Consider the following 21,771-nt stretch of genomic DNA (forward strand, 5'->3'; position numbering starts at 1 on the left):
TATTTCATATCAACCAGAAATTGTTCTTTAAGGTCTTTTAAATTACTTAGTTTGTTGCTACTGATTTTCACGACAAATTTAATGGTTGTTATGTCATGTTAAAAGTTTGAACAGGTTGTCAGCCATTCTAGCCTTCAATTTTTATTTTTATCCTACTTTCTGCTTTCTAGATATGGCCTATACAGAACGTCGTGGACCATCCCCCTTAATGTAGTTATTCCTTTATGGACAAAAACTTTTTCCTAAAGGCGAAAAACTTTACTCCGATATTTTCTTTCATTCACTCTCTTTTTCGCCACAATTTAAATAAACAGACAGTGAAATCAAACCGAATTAAAATTTACTAAAATACGTGTGAGGAATATGTAACACATGCAGTTTTCTATGTAACATAATTTTGAATGTTGTACACCGTTCTTGAAAAAATATACTAATGTGGGTCAGGTTTAGAAACCGCCTTGAATAATTCATAGATCGCATAAAATTTTCAGAAACATGCAAATGCAATGCCATGAAAATTTTAGTTGTTTTATTATTCGACCGCACAAGATCATATCCATTTGACTGACTTGCTAATTGGTCTGGGAACCAGAAAACAATTCGACTGGAATTGCTGCTGATATTAATAATCCATTGTTATTTCTCCTTTTTTTTTGCACGTGTGACTGTTTTATGGAAGATTAGAAGAAAAAAATAATGTGATTTGTTTTTATCGGGCGGTTAGAAATTGCGTTTTGTCGAAGTAAATGTTGGCAGTGACCTGGCTATGACTCATGGCATTCATTGTGGTGGAAATAAACATATTTGTTGTTTATTTTTTTCGGGTTGCAAAATAAATAATTTGATATCTAGATTTGAGTTTTGTGTTTTACAGAGGAAATTAACCATGAAGGATAAATTTGATTATGTGAAATACAAATTGTGTATGTTGTATTTCATTTTTTATCTCGACTTTTTAACCTAATTTTTATTGTTAAATAAGATTACTTATCTTTATGTTCTTAAACTAGGTCCACAAAAACTTCAAAATTGATTTTGCTTGAAAACAAAGTTCAGCAAGAGAACCATTTTTAAGCAAAAACATTTAAAATTTCATATTATGATGTCAAAGTTAAAATAAAATTACATACAAAAAAGTTTGGGGACTTTTAAGCTCTTCCTCATCCCCTCCAACACCCCTGCATAAATTTTTTTAAATCATTTTAAACCTATTTTGTTAGACTTTAAAAGTTATGTAACTATACAAAATTTCGTTATTCTACTTTTCTTAGTTTCCGAGATGTATCATGATAACTATACTTGGTAACCTTTGAAGGAAGCAGATAGGTATATAGGTAAATTGGATCGAATCGGCCTATTTTGAGGTCAAGAGTATGTGGTTAATATTTGTGCACTCAATTTAGGAATTTAGGGATTTTTTGGTCCATCCTATTATTTATTTTTTAAAGAGACTTGTTTATTATTACTATTTGTAATCAATTTAATCTTTTAACTTGACTACTTAACCTAAATAAAAATTTATTCTTGAGGTTACTAATCTTTATGAATTGATATTTATATTGAAAATCGTACTCGAAACTCATTAAAATGAACTTGATAATGTTTGATTGTTCTTATTATGTATGACTCGACGCCAATTTGTAAGATATAGTAAACTATCTTTGTTCTTTATCTTAAGTTCATTAAAATCGAGTTACAAATAAAAAACTTGCCGAGGTGTTTTTTAATCACTTTTAATATGCAACCTTTTGAGTACATAAGTAAGTAATTATCTTTTAGTTGCTGTAACATAAATACAAGTTTACTTTCGTTTGAATGTACGAATGCGACATCCAATTATTTTTAAAACACGTGTGTGTAACGAAACACTGTATATATATATATATATATATATATATATATATATATATATATATATATATTTCTAACTATAGTTAAAATATTATTTATGGTTTTTATCGATAAATTGCATCCGTCTAGCACATAACTAAATTTAAACCTTGACACATTTTATTTATAAAAATACAACAAAAAAAGGCGTAAGCAATTACCAAATTTATTCGAAAATTGGTTTACAGTAACACTAATAACGTGCTGTTAGTTTTAAGAATGATTTTTCATTGCCCATTAAAAATTCAATAAGCCATATTTATGACCACATGGCACTAACAGTTATAGTAACACTACATTTCTATGAGAACGGATTCTCGTAAATAACATCATTTTTATTTATCCTCCTGATTAATAGTGTAAAGTGATTATGAAGCGGTAGCTCTTACCGAATATTCGGTCATAATGATACTCTACCTTTATATGACTAATGATAAATACACACAATGCACGTTATGTTTCGTACAAATTATTATAATTAAAGTCTTCGCTCTGACAAAACCACTGACAAACGAGCAATTTCGAATGGAGAAGTAAAAGACTCGTACGGTATTTTTTTAATATAATAAACCTCCTCGGACTAGCACGTAGTATTGTGTGTATAACAAGAATTTAAGACAAAAAATGCGAGAAAATTCCGTAAGATCCGATGGCTCGGAACACGCCCAGAGAAAGTTGTGCCAGATAATCGTAACATTATGTCATATGAGTACCTCATCCGATTTTCAGTATGGACATCAATTCATGAAGATCAAATTAAAAAATTAAATTGATTACATTAAAGGCACGTCAAAAAATAATAATAAGACTAAAATACTATTTTTCGATTCCCATTTTCAGTATATAGAGCCATAATTATAGTAATTTATTGAATATACAGTATTGGCAGAACGTATACACATTATATTATACACCTAAGTCAACGGAGTTGATATAATGCCTCGCGGAAAGAAATTATCTAGAATTAAAATAGTGAATTGTTATTTTCAAACAATTTTCAATATTTGGTAATGTGGAAAGAAAAAATAAAACTGGAAGACCAAGAAAAGCCAATAGGTTTCAGGATAAACAATTTTATCTTATTCCAAAAAAGATTCCTGAGTTCCAGAAAAATAATACTTGCGACAGATTACAATAGGGGGTCTTATGAATTCTAGTTTAATCTGGTTAGTAATGATGGGATTTTACATGTAAAGCGACCTATTCATGAAAGGCTTAACTTAAAGTATATCCATACCCATTGTTAAACACGGCGGCAAGTCAGTTATGGTATGGGGCTGCATTTCAGAATTTGAAGTGGGTCCTCTCCATTAAATAGAGGGTATCATGGATCGTTTTATGTATAAAGAAATATTGAAGAAAAACATGAAATTCATATGAAAATATGTCACTAAAACATTATTTTCACCAAGATAATAACCCGAAACACACAATATTAGAAGTAGTGGTTTTTAAGGGACAAAAATTAATGTTATGAATTGGCCATCTCAATCTTCCGATCTAAACCCTATTGAAAACTTGTGGGAGAGATGCAGCAATATTTATTTACGGTTTTGCAGGAGGCCTGGCAAAACATGGATCCAAATATTATTGACAATTTGTTGCTGTTTATAAAAAAAGGTGTTTAGAAGTTATTCATACTAATTACTATTTTACAAATTATTAGAATTAATTAAAATTATTACAAATTATTATACAATTATACAAATTAGTTGTACTAATAAAACTTTAAATAGCATAAATTGCTTCACTCTACTAAAACAATTAATCATTGGTAAAATTAAACACTTTATTTTTTTATTATTTAACTATGTGATTGTTAAATATATAAAGGAAAGTTAATCTTTACTATATATATTTTTTTAACATAATAACCACGACAAAAATTATTTGAATTTTAACTCTAGATCTACAAGAAAAACCCTGGTTTCCACTAAAAATGAGAAAGTTCGAGTTTGATTTGCTCAAAATCACATTCATTGGACCACAGAACAGTGGGGACGAGTAATTTTTAGAGACAAATTTAATTTATAAAACAAATATGGTTCTGCACGGTGAAACATGGTGACAGTTCAATTATGCTAGAGGGATTCGGCGTAGGTCCCACAGACTGTTTTATGTACAGGGATATATTAAACAACAATTTGCTTCCATATATTGAAAAAATTATGTTCTTAATTATGTTTCAACATGAAAACGATCTCAAACACAAATCAAAAATAGTGAGAGATTGGTTAAAACACCAAAGCATCGATGTTTTGTCTTGCCTGTCTCAATTTCAAGACATCAATCCTAGAGTAAACATAGGAGATCACGTTTATAACCAAATTTAACATAAAAATGTTACCAATTTAAATGAATTCTTCACAATAATTCAAGAAGCTTGAAAGAAAATAAACTTGTCGTATATTCGGAAAATGGTCGAGATAATGCCACGAATGTGGGCCAAAATTATGAAACAATGCATAGTATAAAAAGTGTTAATGTTAAATTAAATAACACAGATTGAATCTAATCTATATAAGTCCCTTTCAAAATTGAAATTGCTATATCTACGTCAAGCTCAATTTAAAAAAATATTTTATAGAAGAAGTTAATATTAATATTTAAAATTCCGCATAAAAAGATAATAGTAAATTAAAATTATTTTAACACTTTACATTAAATAAAAGAATTATGACTAAAATATATATCATTTAAAAAAGTTGCTCTATTAATGGGCGTACTGCTTTTTTTAAATTTTTTTATCATTGAACAATATTTTAATGTAAGTACATAGAATTATTGTAAAGGGATACCATTTAGTACCATTTTCACGTTCCATAATTCTCCCAAGAAAAACACTGTAATCAAGAGACCGTAAAATTAAAGGCAATAATTTTTCCCTCCGGTTTCTTATGCACTAGTTGCAACGGCCGGTAAATCAATGTAGATACATGTGGAGAATGCGGAGGACTGTGGTTACCGCACGATTTTTACACGCGAACCCGAGTAATTAATGCTATTTGCATTTCACACTTGAATTAGCCGGTAATTGTATATTAAATCCTTATTAATTGGATTGTTAACGCAGTTAATTGTTACTGCGGTTTGTTTTGTACGTCTAATCAAGAGTAATGATATCATCGCAGATGGTGATTAAGCCGAAGTTAACTATACGCCCATGAACACGGATCAATTTAAATATCGTGGAAAAAATAAAGCAAAACACAGCCGGCAATATAGACCGAGATTAGAATAGAAAGCAGCATTATTAATCTGAAATAAAACTAATTGTTGGTATGTATACATATATTAAATTTATTTTATACGTAGATACGTCTGTATCCATAGAGAATTCATTCAAAATTAACATTGCTAACCCGAAATTATAATATTATCCTCAATTTCGTTAACTCGTTGTATAATTACATACATTAAATTGTAATGAACAGTCATAAGAACTACTTAAAACCATAACATAAAACTAATAATAATCCGGTTTTCGAGTCTATCATATTTAATTGGCGTAATTAAAATTATCCGTACACTTTACGGGTTGATAGAATTAACGCTGGCATCGAAAGTGACTGAGAAACGATTTTCTGATTCTCCTTGACCGATTAGATCCTAATGGTACGTTCGTGCAATTACAAATTCAGTCTGGTTTAAAATTATATGAGTTTTTTATTTGAAATTGCACAAGTCGAACAATATTTATACACCCGGGGGAAGTTTAATTTAACTATAGAACGCCCATGATAAGTAACATAATTTACGGTCGCGGGGAGTAAAGAAATCGCCAACCTCTAAGCGCTTTATGGTCATCTTCTGGCAAATAATTATTAAATTCCAATAAGCTGAATACAACGCAATATCATGATTCAAATAATAGCTTATAATTTAGCGATTATCGCAAATTTAATCTTGAAATGTCTATAGGAATTCTGCAAAAGCGGTTTAATAAAATATGATGTATGAAACTTTATTTAAATTAAGAGGTTATGAATAATTTTATTATAACATTAAATTGTATGGATCGTATGATAATCAAGTAAACATATCTATACAATTAAAAATTAAATATTAATTATATAATTATTCAATATTCATTACTCTTACAATTTTATTATTGTCAATTTCATTTCAATCATAAAAAAATTTAAAATTTACAAAAAGAAATTTCAATTTTAATTTATAATGACTCCTGACTTCTGTACACTTGTTTTATACAGGGAACCTTTAAAAATTTTCTGTTATGGTGTCTTTTAAGTAGTTTTCTTAATAATCGTTATGAATAATTTTATATATAATATTTAAGAAAAAAATATATAAAATATATATTGGTTAAAAAATTATTCAAAACTTCATAATTTAAAGAATGATTACAGACAAAAATTACTTTTTCATAGTTCTTAAGATCTTTATTATTTCAATTTAATTTTAATCATAAAAATGTAAAATTTACTAAAAGAACTTAAGTTAGTAAAAAATTTTAAATTATAATGACTCCTGACTTGTATTATATAGAGAACCACTACAAAAATTTTTTATGTTCTTTTTTAAATTATTTTTTTTTATTATGGCTATGATTAATTTTAATATAAAATTCAACAGTATTGATTGTATAATATTTAAGTAAATAATTTATATTTAAAATTTACATTAATGGCTATAAAATTATTCAGTACATCATAGTTCGTAAAAAGTATACAGACGAAAATTGTGTTAACAACATTAAAATTGTACAATTATTATTAAAATTTAATGCCTCCAAATTTCTCTATATTTTTTATAGGCATCAATTGTAGTATGTCTGTTATGTTTACTTTAAATATTTATTAATTATACTCTAAAATTTAATTAAAGTATATGGTTATGAATATCAATTAGTTAATATGTATATTATAATTAATAACAAAAATGCTAAAACCTTCATAATTTAAAGGTACTATACATATAAAATTAGACCTTTGAAAGAAAATCTTGTTTATTAATTTTTTTATTAAATCAAAACATATAACATAAGAATGTGAATTGTAATTAATTATGTATGTAAAATTAATAATTTGTTTTATAAAGTAATGTTTTTTAATTATAAATAATTAAAATATAAATAAATACATAAATGCATTTATATTTTATTTTAATCAGCTTTAGCCTTGTATTAAAATAGGTATTATTGTATAAATGTAATTTGCATTCAATTAATCAAAAAGTTTTATAAAATTTATAATATAAAAAAAATTATTTATGTAAATGGAAACCTAGGTGATAATAAAGTAGTAATGTTTTTGTAAAATTTGATACAATATGTTGTAATGTGATATTGTGTTGGTAATGTTATGCGATATTTTTATAACAAATTGCTGGACACGTATATTAATGAAAATTTTATTGGTCACGCTTAATTAATAAAAATGTATTGCAATTGATAAAAACGCCGTAACATTAACACGCACTAAAAAGTCGAAGCAAATGAATAGGGTACCCTAATCGAAAATGACTGTAAGATAACAACCAATCAACGTGAACAGGCTGAATCGAATTTTAACCGCATATTAATGGGTCTGCGACAAAAGTGCATTAATTAACAAATCCCATTTACCCTTATGAACGGTTTCCTCGGCAAGTCCTCACAATCCTCTATGTAAATATTGTCTTTATCCTTGTCGCACATGTTGTCATCGTAGTCGGCACAACTTCGTTAATCGCCAAAAACCACCCCGCACATGCACCAAAATAATAAAAAAAAACCACCAGATTAACGTATAAATAAATAAACAACGGGCGAACGCTCAGCTCGCAGATATTGGACACAACGAAAACCGAAACTGAACGCACTCGAACATAAACAAAGTGGCGGATTCGATTAGCCGCGACCCAGTTCGAAATCGGCGCGCCGTAGACCGTGTGAATTGTCAGGCCGCGCGACCGACAATGGGGGTACGATGGGGCTCCCACCTCGCACCGCGCACCGGTGCACAGGTAAACAAATGTAGTCTCGTGTCGCAATCGCCAACAGACACCTACCCGTTTTTCGTTTTATCTCCTTCGCCACACAGATATGTGTGTGTGTGTGTTCATGTACTACACGAAACACAATTATGTGCTGGATGGAGGCTAGAACGGAATCGTTTCCAGCCCCGGGGGCAGAGGCATAGGCAGAGGCCGAAGGTCGCTGGTTTATGGATGATGTTCCGCGATGGTTGTTTATGGAGGTCGTCGATAATGTTTTCTTCGCTATCAACTATGCCGTGAATTTAAAGAATTTACTATGATTGAAATAATATTAATAAGATTAGTTGTATTAAGAAAAAAAACAAGCCAGGATTCTTTTTGTATCAGTTAATTTATTTTCTGAAAATAAAAGTAATGATATTGTGAAAAATATTTTTTTTTATTTATTTATATATTGGCAAACACTGAATTTCTCAACAAGATTTCGAGATATGTGCAACTTTTTCAAATGAAAACGATAATTAACGTTGCCTTTAAAATGTCGGAAAAAATAAAAGATCATAAATATGCAAAATATAAAAACATTTGACAGACACTTTTTTACATTATAATATAATATACTTACATAAAATTCCGAGATATTTAAAGTTTCCCTTAAAGTGTTGGAAAATTAAAAATTCAAAAACTTTTTTTTTTCAAATGGAATGGGCATAATTAAAGTTGTCTTTAAAATGTCAGTAATAATCAAATTTCGTTAAAATGTAAATAATAAAAACTTTTTACGTACTATATAGTAAACATACGTTAAAAAAATCCATAAAGTTTCGAGATATGTGGAACTATTTTATTTAAAATGAAAACTAAGTTCGCTAAAATATAAACTGTAAAAACTTTCTATAGATTTTTTTACGTAATATACGAAAAAAAATTTGTCTTCTTAAAATTTGGAGATAGGTGAAACTTTTTTTGCAAATGGAAACCCTAATGACAGTTTTCTTTAAATATTGGAGAAAATCAAAGATCATAAAAATAATAAAAATATTTTTTTGGAACTTTTTTGCGTAATATACAATATATAAGTCAAAAATTATCTCCTTAAAATTTAAAGATATGTGTAACTTTTTTATTTCAAATGGGAACCATAGATAAAGTTGCCTTTAATGTGTTGGAAAGAATCACAATTTCACAAAAATACGAATGATAAAAACTAATAAATATACTTCTTATGTTAAAAAAAATATCTTCGTAAAATTCCGAGATCTTTTATTTCAAATGAAAACTAAAATTAAAGGTTCTTTTAAAATGTCAAAAAAAATCGCATATATACAATAGAAGCTTTTTACAAGCACTTTTTATGTAACAACAATAAACTTCTCTATAAAACTCGAGATATATGCAATAATTTTATTTCAAAACTATAATTAAAGTTGTGTTTAAAATGTCCGAAAAATAAAAGTTCGCTAATATATAAACTACAAAAATTTTCTATACAAAAATACGTCAAAAATCATCCTTAAAATTTCGAGATATGTGCAACTTTTTTATTTTAAATGGAAATCACAATTACAGTTGTCTTTAAAAGTTCACTAAAAAGGTTACAAGCACTTTTTTACATAATATTTAATATTCTTATGTAAAAAATATATCTCCATAAAATTATGATATATTAAATTAATCTTAGCTGATGTATTTGGTGTTTCTGGAAAATTTTGAGGTTTTTTATAATTTATTACATAGATACATGCCAGTTTTATCTTCTTAGTCACAGAGTTGGATATACACAAAATTGTCGGAGAGAGATTTACAGAATCATTTCCAGACTTAGAGACATTGCCAGAGGCCCAAGGTCATAGGTTTATGGATGATGTCCTAAGCTACTTGTTTGTGACTATTGACGAGATAATAAGAAGAATAAGAATATAATACAATTGAAAAAATAATTTAATACAACGGATTTGTTAATATATTTTCCCAAACACATAAAATGCGGTCCAATTTTAAAATTAAATTTACAAAATACATATAAATTAATATTTCATTATTTGATATTTTTTAATAAAGATGCTATAATAATATAATTTTGTTTAAAATTTCTTCAAGTTAACATACTTATAAAATAGTATTAAAATAAAAAATAACAAAAAATTCTTTACAGGGATTTGTTAATATCTTTTCCTAAGCACATAAAATATTGTCTAATTTTAAAATTGAATTTACTAAATATATTAAAAATAATATTTTATTACACATTTCTTTATTGGGTATTTTGTAATAAAGGTACTTTAATAATATTAATTTGTTTAAAATTTCTTCGAGATAAAATACATAGTTAGATGAGTGTGAATCCTAATATCGTTTTCTAATTTTCAGTTCGGTTTTTATGTCAACAATTAAATAAAATTTTCATTCATTCAAAATAAAATTGCTTATAATATCTGAAATACATAAAGGAAATACTTAGAAATTTTCTACGTTGTTTTCAATTGCTTTTTAATAAAGCCCAATTAGATTTTAATTAAACGATCAAATGAAATTGAATTATCTTTTAATTTGAAAACATTCCACGTTATTTATAAGATTATAAAGAATCGTTTTCTTTGAGTGTCTGAGACTAAATAAATAATTGTTATTTATAGCGTATTGTGTACACATCTCCTAGGCTTTTCATCTCCTTCGCTACACATATATCTGTGAGTGCGTGTGTGCACGTATGTATTACACGAAATACAATAACTAGATAAGACTCGCGAAATCCTTTCCAGCCCTGAGGCAGAGCCATAGGCAGAGGTCGAAGGTCGCAGGTTTATGGATGACGTTATGCTTGTTTATATAGATGTTACAGAAAATTTGAATATGAATATTGTAGTGTAATAAAATTTAAATCTTACGATTGTAAAAAATAATATAAATTTAATACTACAAAGAAGTAAAAACAGGCAAGGATTAATTTCTTAGAATCACTCGAAAAATAAGTTTTTATACTACAGATTACAGTTCTGTAAATTTTCAATTAAGATTTTGTCATTATTAAAAAATGATACTAGTTCAATTTTTACTTATCTTACTTAATTTATGCAAATGTCTTCGTAAAGTACTTACCTTACTTATTTTCTACTGTAGTTATTTTGAATTATTTTATTTTTAATTAAATGATCAAATGAAAAATGCTTATATTAAATTATTGTTTAATTTTAAAATATTCCACATTACATTCATATATCATCAGATTATAGAAAGTTTATTTGAATGTCAGAAACTTGGCATTTTCAGATTAAATAAATATTGTTTATGGTTTTATGTAATATTCCATTTCAAGTACCTTACCTACAGTGAACAATATTGATATCGCATTTTATCGTTTAGTGTTAAACAAAGTGTTGTTAGTAATGCTATATATCCATTACAATTGATTGCTGGGTAAATAAAACTTCCTACTTATTTATACCATATTTATTTACCACGATAGAATATATTACAATATGTAGTTTCCTTCTATCTAAATTAAGCCCATAGTGATATGAGAAAACTGTGATACACAGGTAGATTACAAGAGCCTATTAAATAAAGTGACTTAAATATTACCTAAAATATGTCGACACTAGACCTAGTTTGATACTATCATATATATTCGACAATTTTTTAAATCAAGCGAATCCACGATTTAGACACTAATATATAGCAATGATATAATGGACTAGTACAAATTTCTATAAAAATTTTGTTTTAAAGATATGTATCACACAGATATTGTGCGTGTGCTAATGTTTAGTTGAAATCTAGTTCTAAGTTACTTAGGTTTTACTATTACTAATTTAATGAAATGTCAATGAATTTGCAATTAACATAACTTATGAATCAGTTGATATAAAAAATATTTAAATAAAACTTTTATATACAAATAATTATTAGAATAATTATACAGTAATTAGAAGTGTTGCATCAAATCAACGGAGTGATCCTCTGTACATTATAACTATAAGTAATACAATTTTAACTATCAATAAATCTTTAACTGAACACAAAAATATTAAATCCACAAATATTCAACAAAGTTATAATTTCATATTCATAAATGAGACAGTCAGAAACGAAGAGGTGCATCCTTTGCTAGTTTGATGCTAGGAATTTTAGATTTTATTTAAAAAATCACAGATCATTTGAATATTAATAAAATAAAAATTATTTTCAACTTTTGTTTTTAAAAATAAGTCTCAAGCACGCTTACTTTTATACCGCTTCAACTTTGTTAGTATGTAATAAATAAAATATATCTACACGTATAAAACTGTTTACCTTTCAATTAACTGCTTATCAGAAAATTATAAAAAATATTTTAATCAGAAAATGAATAACTATTAATCAAAAAATTAGGTAACTGATAAAACCTGTCACAAACATATATGAGTCATTATTTTACTATACTTAAATCCATTAATGACAAATTTTAATCATTTAAAACGACATGAAATATCATTGACTAATTTCGTAATTATTTTGAGAGATGAAATCCTTTATCGTCTCTGACTGTTATCTGGTATGCATGTCGGAATCGCGTTGGACCATTTTCCACTTCTAAGACATTTCAACATGGCAGCTCCCTTCAACTGCATCCCATCGTCGCAGGTGAACGTTATGTTTTCACCGATTTTGTAGTAGAACTTGACCGAAGACATCCTGCCACTTATAGTGGTACCAGGATAGGAACACGCCTGTTGACCTGCAATACAAAAAACGTATTTTTAAAAATGTAATTCCACACAGGCGTGTAAAATGTTTGATAAATGTATTAGGATAAAAAGTGGAAGGAACAAAATGACAAAGCAATCCCTTACATTTGGGCAATTTCCCGGACCACCTTCCGTTCTCCTGACAGGCGATAATTGGCTGTCCCTCCATCATAAAATCGGGATTGCAGTTGAATTGGATCACGTCTCCCGCCTTGTACGGGCCCGTGCCTTGGACGTAGCCGTTCTCCGGTGGTGCCGGAGGATCGCAAGTCACCTCTGCAAGGCCAGAAAAGTCCTCGTTACATCAAAACCAACTAGTGCGGACACACGTAGGTATTTATGGTAGGCATAAATCAAGTAATAATTATTCAGAATTGCACCAACGACAACTTTGCATACACGGTAGGATACCGATCTCTATTTTTTTATATTTTTCAAATACAGACGTGTAATATGTATTGCATTGTGTTGCACAATTCCGGGGGATTTACAAGACGACAAATGTGACAAGGGAATCAGTCGCTATTTTATTTCCGTTCTAAACACCACCTGTGCTGGCGTATTCACGACAATAAGAGCACACAGAGAAGGAAATAATCTGAGCTCTGCCGTTTGTATGTTCTGCACCTGCTTCACTCGTATACATCTATTCGATTTATGAGACTGAAATCTTTGTTATCTGTATACGTATGAATCGCTGATTGCAGGAAGGGTACAAGCCAGTAAGCCTTACTTAGTTTACAAATAACTGTTCATAGTAACTTGTGATGATTCAAAAAAAGTAAATACACTTATCAAAAGTATACTAACTGATATTAAAAATGAAGAAATTAACCACACTATAATTTGCACAAAATATACATCATCACAGAAAAAGAAATAACTACAATAACTACTTTATTTCTTGTACGAATGAATTTGTTTTTAAATGAACTTTTAGGGTTTTATTTTATCTGATTATGTGTTAAATATTTTAGGATAAGCGACAGTGTCAAACAGAATGTTGTCTCACAGTGTTGCACATACACATTTACATGAATCTTCAGTTTTTATAAAAATCTCAAGACACAATAAAAATGTGAGTCCTACTCTTTATGCAATCAGCGATTTGTATAAATACATAAATCAGTGACTAACGTTCGTTAGCAAATGAATAGTGACAAACGAGAAAGCAATGCGTATTCTAAACATTATTGTCGGTAGTAAATGTATAAAAACTATTAAAAATTTTATTAGTGCTCTTTATTGATAATAAAGCTGAGGTTGGTAACTGTTTTCCATATAGACATAATGGTATTATTGGCAATAAAATTTATTATTATAAATTATATTATCATTGCTTGGTATCAAAATGCAGATCAATAATACCACATGACTCTTTAGTAGTTGATTATTATGAATTATTGTCCCTATCTAATTTCTATGAAACAATATGATAATTTTCTCAATGTATTCATTAATAAACTCATGCGCAAAAGTTAGGAATATTAAATTTTTAGACGTTTTTAAAGAAGTCGATGTAATGTGCATTTACATGGACAGGTACTTATGCCTAGATGTAAAGTAACTCCAGATGAGAGGGTTACAGCAACTGGAATATTGGAATCGTAGGTGTACTTGCTTCTCAATCTTTTACATGATTTTGTCAAAACTAGCTCGACTTCAGAAAGTCCAAGAAGTGGTAGACCAAAGAAACTACAGCAAATGACGACTGATATTAGGGACTGATAGCCAGTAGACACCCTACAGCGTTCCACTTAGACCTGACTGGTCAGCTAGAGACGCTAAAGGGGTTTATATGGCACCAGTTACGGTATAGACACACTTGGCAAATGCAGGTCTTCGTTCACGAAGACCATTGCGATGTTTGCATTTGACCTACGATTAAAATCAACAACAACTGGAATGAGCAAGGCTCATATTCACTGGATGGAAGAATGGAAATTAGTCCTTTGGTGAAATTAGAATTGGTCTGTATAATGATTATCGTTGAGCCTTGTCCAGAGGAGTTGTTTCATGAAATCGTCGAAGAAAATTTTATCCATGTCAAGATTTTGTTATATTGGCCGTACAAAATTGTATATTTCAAGACATGGTGACTCATTTGATATATGCAAGGAACATTGTTAATAGTATGCTAACAAATGTTCAAGATGCTATCGGGTAATATTTTTTGTTGACGATGAACTCGTCTGTATCATCCAGAAATTGTGATGAAACGACTCAAAACGTTGAATATTGACTTCCTCTAAGGTGACCTGACCTAAATCCTATCGAGCGTACATAGGATATGCAAAAATGTTGGCTCCATCGCCGTCCTAATACTCTTCCAGCTTCAAGCAGGACCAATGTAGCATAGAATAATTGAATAATCTTATAGAAGGCATACAGAGGAGGAGTCAAGAAGACGTCGATTTACTTACTTATTTTTAATTAACAAATTCTTGTAAGATAAATAACAAAAAATCAGTAATAATGAGATTTTTACATACTCTTTTCAATATCCCTAAATATTGAACATGAGTTTACCATGTCTGTATTTGAAAACACTATTCGCATTATCTGCCACTACAATATGAACAAGAATAAACAACTCATATAAAAATAGTGTAGAACGCAAACACGTGCATGACGAAATTTTTCCATGCATTTACCTACATCTAGAATAATTAAAAGGCAATCTTAAGCGTTTTGCATCAAGTTTCGTGATGTAACACACACCATATATTTTTAATGTGTGCGTAATTAAAATTGTGTTTTAAAAGCGTTGGTATCACATTAATGACCATGTTACCATAAAATTATGTTTGTGCAATTACCATCTATCCCACAGCCCATTCTTTAACTCTTTATTATTATTTTTTTTTTTGTAGGCCACATGAATTTATAATTGTCGATGCAAATCGACGAACGTCCCTGAACACACAATTTTACACGTAAAGCCCATCGAACATTTATATGGAACAAAAAACGCGTTTTGCGAACATTGAACAAACCTTTGCATGTAGGATAGGGCGAGGCCCAGTCTCCGTTGGGCTGACACACAGTTTCTTGGGGGCCCCTTAATCCGTATCCCGAATCGCAGCTGAATACAGCCCTGCCACCTACCTCTCTGGAGACGATTAACACTTTTAAATGGGGCCCCAAACCTGGACCTACTTCACCGCATTCAATACCTGCGTTGTTAGTAAAACGGAAATTGTTTTATCATGTGCTTGGTACTTTTCATGAGGGGTGATCGTTGATGTTTAAATAAATTGTGTCAATTCCAAAATATGACCAACTATAAGATATATTTAATTTACGTTATATTATATATTAATTATTTTTAATGTCTACAAATGCAAATATGCATCATTTTTTTAAGTTATAGTTTATAGCAATAAATTAACTTTTATAAATTGAACTATACAACAATATTTGTTAACAATAACATACACACAGAAGCAAGTCTTGTATCAAAATTATTAAGTTTTACCCTGAAATGATGTCATTTAATTTTTGGTGGTTTAAGACAAATTGAGGTAGCTTAGTATTTCCAAAAGTCTCATTAATCGGTTGTAGTGGCATTTTAGAGAAACTGGTAGTCAGTCTGGCTCCAGCATCAGATAGTGAACGCTGTACAACAGCAATACAGGATCGATATTTAACATTAACTACTCGACAATCCCTTCTTACAGCACCTGAGTTGGTAACGTAGTTATTGTAGTCGTTAGTCGAGATACCATAAAGAAACAGATTACCTGGAGCCAATCTACATACGATACATACTCGTAGTAAGATGATCAGCTTTTGCCAGAGGTAATCGTGAGGCAAGATTGGAATGGTATGAAGATGTTCTAAGCTGGGTTGAAAATGATTGGGTAACAATTTTATTCACCGACGAATCCCGATTTGATATTCATCCAGATTCTCGTCGAACAAGGGTTTGGAGGGGATTTGGAAATTTAGAACGTCTTACGCACGTCCAACAAATTTTTATATATAGAGATGGCACAATAATGGTTTTGAGTGGTATCATTATTGGCGGTAGAATTAATTTGTTTTTTTTTCAAATTAGTTATTAGGGCCATAACAGTATTTACACAACATTTTTCAACCTTGTGACAATCTGGATGACTAATAAAGGAACTGAGGTTTCGCCATAACCTGCACAATTTCAAGATTTAAGCCCAATAGAGCATAGGTGGGACATGCTTTTAAGAAGAATTTCTTTGCAAATAAGCAATAGTCACAACGTCTTTGGATTTAAAGAACTATTGCTTACAGAATGGACTCAAAATTATATTAATCACCTCATTTTGTCTATGCCCAATAGATGTAGAGCAGTTACAAACAGTTAAGGTGGACATACTTTTTATTATAATTATTTTTGTTCATTTAAATTACATTTCATGTTATGCTGATGAAAATTAATTGTATGTGAATTAAGTTTTTATCTTTATATTGTAGGTTTAACAAATATTTTTTTACTTTAATATGCTTTAAATAAACAAATGTATAATAAATAATAAATTTTAATTTTAATTCAAAGGCATAAACAATATCTTAAGACTTCTATGGTATATATAATGTACTAATAAATAATATATTAATAATTAATTAACATTAATATGCAAAATAACAAGATTCATAAAGTATATTGCTAAAATCTTCTTTTAAATATTATAATATAATAATAATATATATAATTAACTTTTAAATAATTCAAATTTAATTTCAACCGTGTACGGTTGCATGCAATATAGTTAATTTATTGGATTCTCTAATATATAAAATCGATAGTTTAGAAAATTAATATTTTGTAATTGGTCAATGTAAGTAGAGCTCCTGCAAATACTACAAGATAAATAGTTAAACTGTTTCGTATCCGACAAAGCAGGAAATTGTCTGTATTAGTATTAATTAATAAACGAAATGAATTAGATTAGATATAATGATAATACGATCGATTTATGCTGCAATTCTGTGCAAATCCATAAACAAATTGCTAAGTTTATGAAAATTTTGCCTTTTTTATAGCATAATTAAGTAATAAAAACGATAAATGTTAATAAATTTCAATAATCAAAATTTATTGCACCTATTATTATATAAATTAAACAGATATGTTCAATATGAACTATAGGTTTATTCATTTTATGTGTATAGAATTGCACCATTAATTTTGCGATAGTACTAATAACCTGTGCAATTAATTAGAACAATAAAGTTATTATTGATACAAGTGACCACTAATTTATTGCTACAAAATATTTTGTTTGTGCAAAAGTCCAAAACATCCTAGGTTCTTGAAATTATTGCTACTTATGACGTGACAACCTAGCTTACGGATTATGTGATCGTGGTTGCATACTAACAGCAGGATAGCAGGAATTAAGTTTCAACTTACTTTCGCAGATGGGAAACGGTGAGCTCCAGTTACCGGAAGGAAGGCAGGTGATCTCTGGCGCGCCTATCAGAGCGTTTCCGTTCGTGCAAGAGAAATGAATACGAGTGTTCATCTTGGTCTTCTGCGAACTGATACTCAAGCCGCGCCGTTTTTGAACCGCCGGACAATGTACGGCTGAATAATAAAAAAAGAACGACATGTAAATTTATTTAAAATGAATCATTTATGTTTAAAATATTGATGTTTGTTACCTTTCACCACGATTTCCACTGAATGCGTGTATCTGGCCGGAGTTACGCAAGTGAACAAACCGGAATCGTCCTTTGTCGCGTGAAATATGGAGAGTCTATATTCCAGTTGTGAATCGCGACCAGGATCGGTAGACCATCCCTCGGGATATTTCCTGTTAATGAGCGAACATTCAATACGTTCGTTTTAATTGTCGGTGATATCGATTGTGGCAAAACGGTTAATTCAATTCTACATAATTTATTACAATCAAAATAAAACTTAGTCCGAATGTTACCTGTAGTCATGACTAACTGTCCATTTGGGATTCCCAAATCTTCGTATCCATAAACACTCCATGTGAAGAATTGTGCCGGGATAGACTATTAACTTGCCGTCATTGGACTGTGCTATAGGTCCAAGCTGATGTCTGAAAAGAATTGTGGGTGGCTTCTCCATTGAGTAGTCGTTTTCTTGATTTAAACCGAAGCACGCCGGTTTGGTGCCGTCCCATTCTCCGCCCAAACATTTGCGTTTATTTGGACCTTAATGTTATGGAATTAAATAATGGTGGTGATGATGGTCAAAAGAACACTTACCAATCATTGCATATTTTCCAATGTCAACACAACGACTGATTAAAACTGCGCCAGCTGGAAATTCGACAACTTCTTCCCGGATTTGTTGATCATTATAAAACGAAATGACGTTTGGCTCTTGATTTCGAAAAATACAAGTGTTGTTATTTATGTTTTGGGATCCCAATAAATCGTCTTCATCTGAAAAATGCAATAAAAACACAAATTATTACGAAAATATTTATTGGATATAATTTATTTCTTCTTGGTTTGGCTGGGGTAAGAAAAAATTAAGTAAACTTGCTAAAGAATCTATGTAAAAGTCAGGTGTTTTCCAAATGTTATTCTTCCTCTTTAGCATTTCCTTGGTAGTCTTGCCAGTCATTACCATTAATGTTGCGTAGCCGCACATATTACCAAACTCTATATCGTTGGGAATGGAGTCCCCTACGATAAGAGTTTTTTCCGGTACGATGTTGTATACTCGTTGCATATACGCGTCTACATAATAACATGGTTTGCCAATTACAAAAGCTTCCCTTTCAGATGCTTTCTCAATGCTCTTTAATACCGAACCAATATTAGGCAAAACAAAAGCTGATCCCAATGGGACCGTAAGGTGCTCATCTGGACTAGTTGCAAGAAATAAACATCTCCTATTTTTCAGATAAGTAACTGCTCTTAGAAGTTTAACGTGAGAGACATTGTCGTCGTGACCTATGACCACTGCGCCCACATCTGATTCTAGATTTATATCGGTTTCCGATGGAGTACCTCTGAAGCTTGTGATTCCGACTTTAGCTAATTCCTTGTTTATTCCTTCCCCTCCCAAGACATATACTTTTTTAAAAAGATGCACGTGCTGTAGAAATTTAGCTGTAAGAAATCCTGTATTTATGACTTGTTCGTTTTTAACATTGAATTTCATCGTTCTGGCATCGGCGGCGATCATCCAGTGAGGCTTGGTCGAGTTGTCGCACAACATAAACACTTGTTTGCCCATATCTACCAGGGAATTGAAAATATCCACTGCCCCTGGAAGTGGTATGTTTTTGTTCCACAACGTGCCGTCACAGTCAAATATAATTGTTTCCATCTCGCCGAAGAACTCGGTCAAGTCTTCGTTACTTAATTCCAAAAAATTCATAGGAGACCGGGAAGAAATTTCGTCAGCCATATTTAAATAGTGTAGCGACACGACATAATTGTTGAGTTTTGAATATTTAACAATGGAAAACTAAAGTTTTGAATGTTAACAACACACATCCCCGAATCTGCGCATCTCTGCACCGCCGCATCTCTGCTATTTACATCTATCGACAGGACATAATTGTCAAATTTTGAATATTTAAAAATGGAAAACTAGATTTTTGATAATTAATATTGTACATTTCTGAGTTCCCAGAAAAAATTTGACCAGAACTTCACCCCTTTATATAGGGGCATTAAATATGTCTGGTCAAATGGTAACGTCAAAAAGAGTGGTGACTTTCAAACACGCAAAGTATATAAAAGTAATTTTTTTCTATTGGTCTTTTATTTAATTTTTTTACATTTATTGATTATGATTGTTGGTAATTTTTAACTCATTAATTGTAGTACTCGAAATTTCAATTGTTTGTTAACAAAACTAAAAATAATAAAAAAATAAAATATGAGGTTAGTTTTTATAATTGTCTGTCACTCTCGTAGAACTGTCATCTGGTGCCCTCTGGTAAAATGTTTCACTTATTTCACACGCCGAGCTAGTTTTTTCAACAGAACTAGATTAAATTAACTCCAAGTTATTTACATAAATGTTTCGACTACACCCCAGAAAGAAGAATTTTCTGTCTTTCTAATCCCTTTACATAGACAGATAATAATACATAAAATAATAAAAAACAGTGTCATTATCATTAAACACATTTATTATAAAGGTATAAAGTTAAATTATAACAAAGTCGAGTGAACATCTCTGCTTATTGCACAATAATTTTTGTTATGTGAATATTTTATGTTAGTTACCCTCCTTCTCAAAATATTTAGCCAAAGCATCCAAAGACTTTGAATAAAACTGGGGAGTTTTCAGTAAATTAGATTTAGACTTCACCAATTGATCCATTGAAGTTTCGCCAGATAAAACCAAGAAAGTAATATATCCACACATATTTCCAAATTCTATGTCATCATCAGCCGAATCACCGATAATTAGGGTCTTTTGAGAATTTATATTGTGTTCTTTGTGCAAGTATCCGTCAAGGTAATAACATGGCTTTCCAATTACAAACGGTTCTCTGCCGGAAACAGCTTCAATAGCCTTTAACAGTGATCCGGGACCAGGCAAAGTCACAGGGCATCTATCATCAGAGGTAAGTACATCACTAGCATTTGTTCCAAGGAATAAGCATCTTGGGCTCCTTAAATACGTTGCCGCTTTCAGAAGCTTAACATACGATAAATGAATGTCGTGACCTACGACTACCGCTCCTACGTTAGGAAATATCTCGATGTTTCCTAAGTTGCCTTCCACATCCACAGAAGTTTCGTCGGGGCCCATGCCGAAGCTAACGATATCAGCATTTCTCAGCTCTTCAGTTATGCCGTTTCCTCCAATGACATAAACGTTTTTAAAGAAGTGTGCATGCTTCAAAAAACTGGCTGTCAAAAAAGCTGTATTTATTATCTGCTCGTTTGTCACGTTGAATTTCATTTTTCTGATACTATCGGCCAGATCCTTTTGAGTTTTGGTGGAGTTGTCGCTTATTAAGAAGACTTGCTTGCCCATATCTATCAATCTGTTGACGACTTCTACGGCACCTGGCAAAGGCTTATTTAGGTGCCATAACGTACCTTCGCAGTCGAATAAAACCGTATCAATGTCTTCGAGTAGATGTTGTATATCTTCGGAAGTCATTTCCATTACGTTTTTGCAAGTGGGAAACATGCAATTATCTGCCATTTTGCATGCGACTGTGACAACTTCTTGATCTTTCTATTTGTCTATTTGTCATTATCCGCCATATTGCAAATAAAA

General features: G+C 30.5%; 3 protein-coding genes across 4 annotated transcripts in view; all 3 read right to left on the bottom strand.

The window, feature by feature from the left end:
* LOC126264148 (rhophilin-2-like) overlaps positions 1 to 7,813 on the bottom strand; it is a 79,586-nt gene extending 71,773 nt beyond the window's left edge. The window contains exon 1 of the mRNA XM_049970872.1: positions 7,478 to 7,813. Within this exon, the coding sequence (XP_049826829.1) occupies positions 7,478 to 7,549 (72 nt within the window). The 5' untranslated portion in view covers positions 7,550 to 7,813. The remainder of the gene's footprint in view (positions 1 to 7,477) is intronic.
* A 3,452-nt stretch (positions 7,814 to 11,265) lies between these two features.
* LOC109594076 (sushi, von Willebrand factor type A, EGF and pentraxin domain-containing protein 1) overlaps positions 11,266 to 21,771 on the bottom strand; it is a 59,967-nt gene continuing 49,461 nt past the window's right edge. Inside the window, exons 19-25 of one of the 2 annotated variants that reach the window (XM_020009243.2) lie at positions 18,777 to 18,956; positions 18,476 to 18,722; positions 18,201 to 18,352; positions 17,950 to 18,123; positions 15,554 to 15,733; positions 12,663 to 12,833; positions 11,266 to 12,547 (exon numbers count right to left, since the gene is read on the bottom strand). In XM_020009243.2, the coding sequence (XP_019864802.2) occupies positions 12,342 to 12,547; positions 12,663 to 12,833; positions 15,554 to 15,733; positions 17,950 to 18,123; positions 18,201 to 18,352; positions 18,476 to 18,722; positions 18,777 to 18,956 (1,310 nt within the window). In that variant the 3' untranslated portion in view covers positions 11,266 to 12,341. The remainder of the gene's footprint in view (positions 12,548 to 12,662; positions 12,834 to 15,553; positions 15,734 to 17,949; positions 18,124 to 18,200; positions 18,353 to 18,475; positions 18,723 to 18,776; positions 18,957 to 21,771) is intronic. The other variant, XM_049968744.1, reaches the window with a different exon arrangement.
* LOC109594821 (glycerol-3-phosphate phosphatase) lies at positions 20,645 to 21,752 on the bottom strand. The gene has a single exon (XM_020010062.2). It carries the CDS (start codon positions 21,694 to 21,696, stop codon positions 20,755 to 20,757), a length of 942 nt encoding a protein of 313 aa, XP_019865621.2. The 5' UTR covers positions 21,697 to 21,752; the 3' UTR covers positions 20,645 to 20,754.

Source organism: Aethina tumida, chromosome 1 (assembly GCF_024364675.1).
Source record: "Aethina tumida isolate Nest 87 chromosome 1, icAetTumi1.1, whole genome shotgun sequence".
NCBI lineage: Eukaryota > Metazoa > Arthropoda > Insecta > Coleoptera > Nitidulidae > Aethina > Aethina tumida.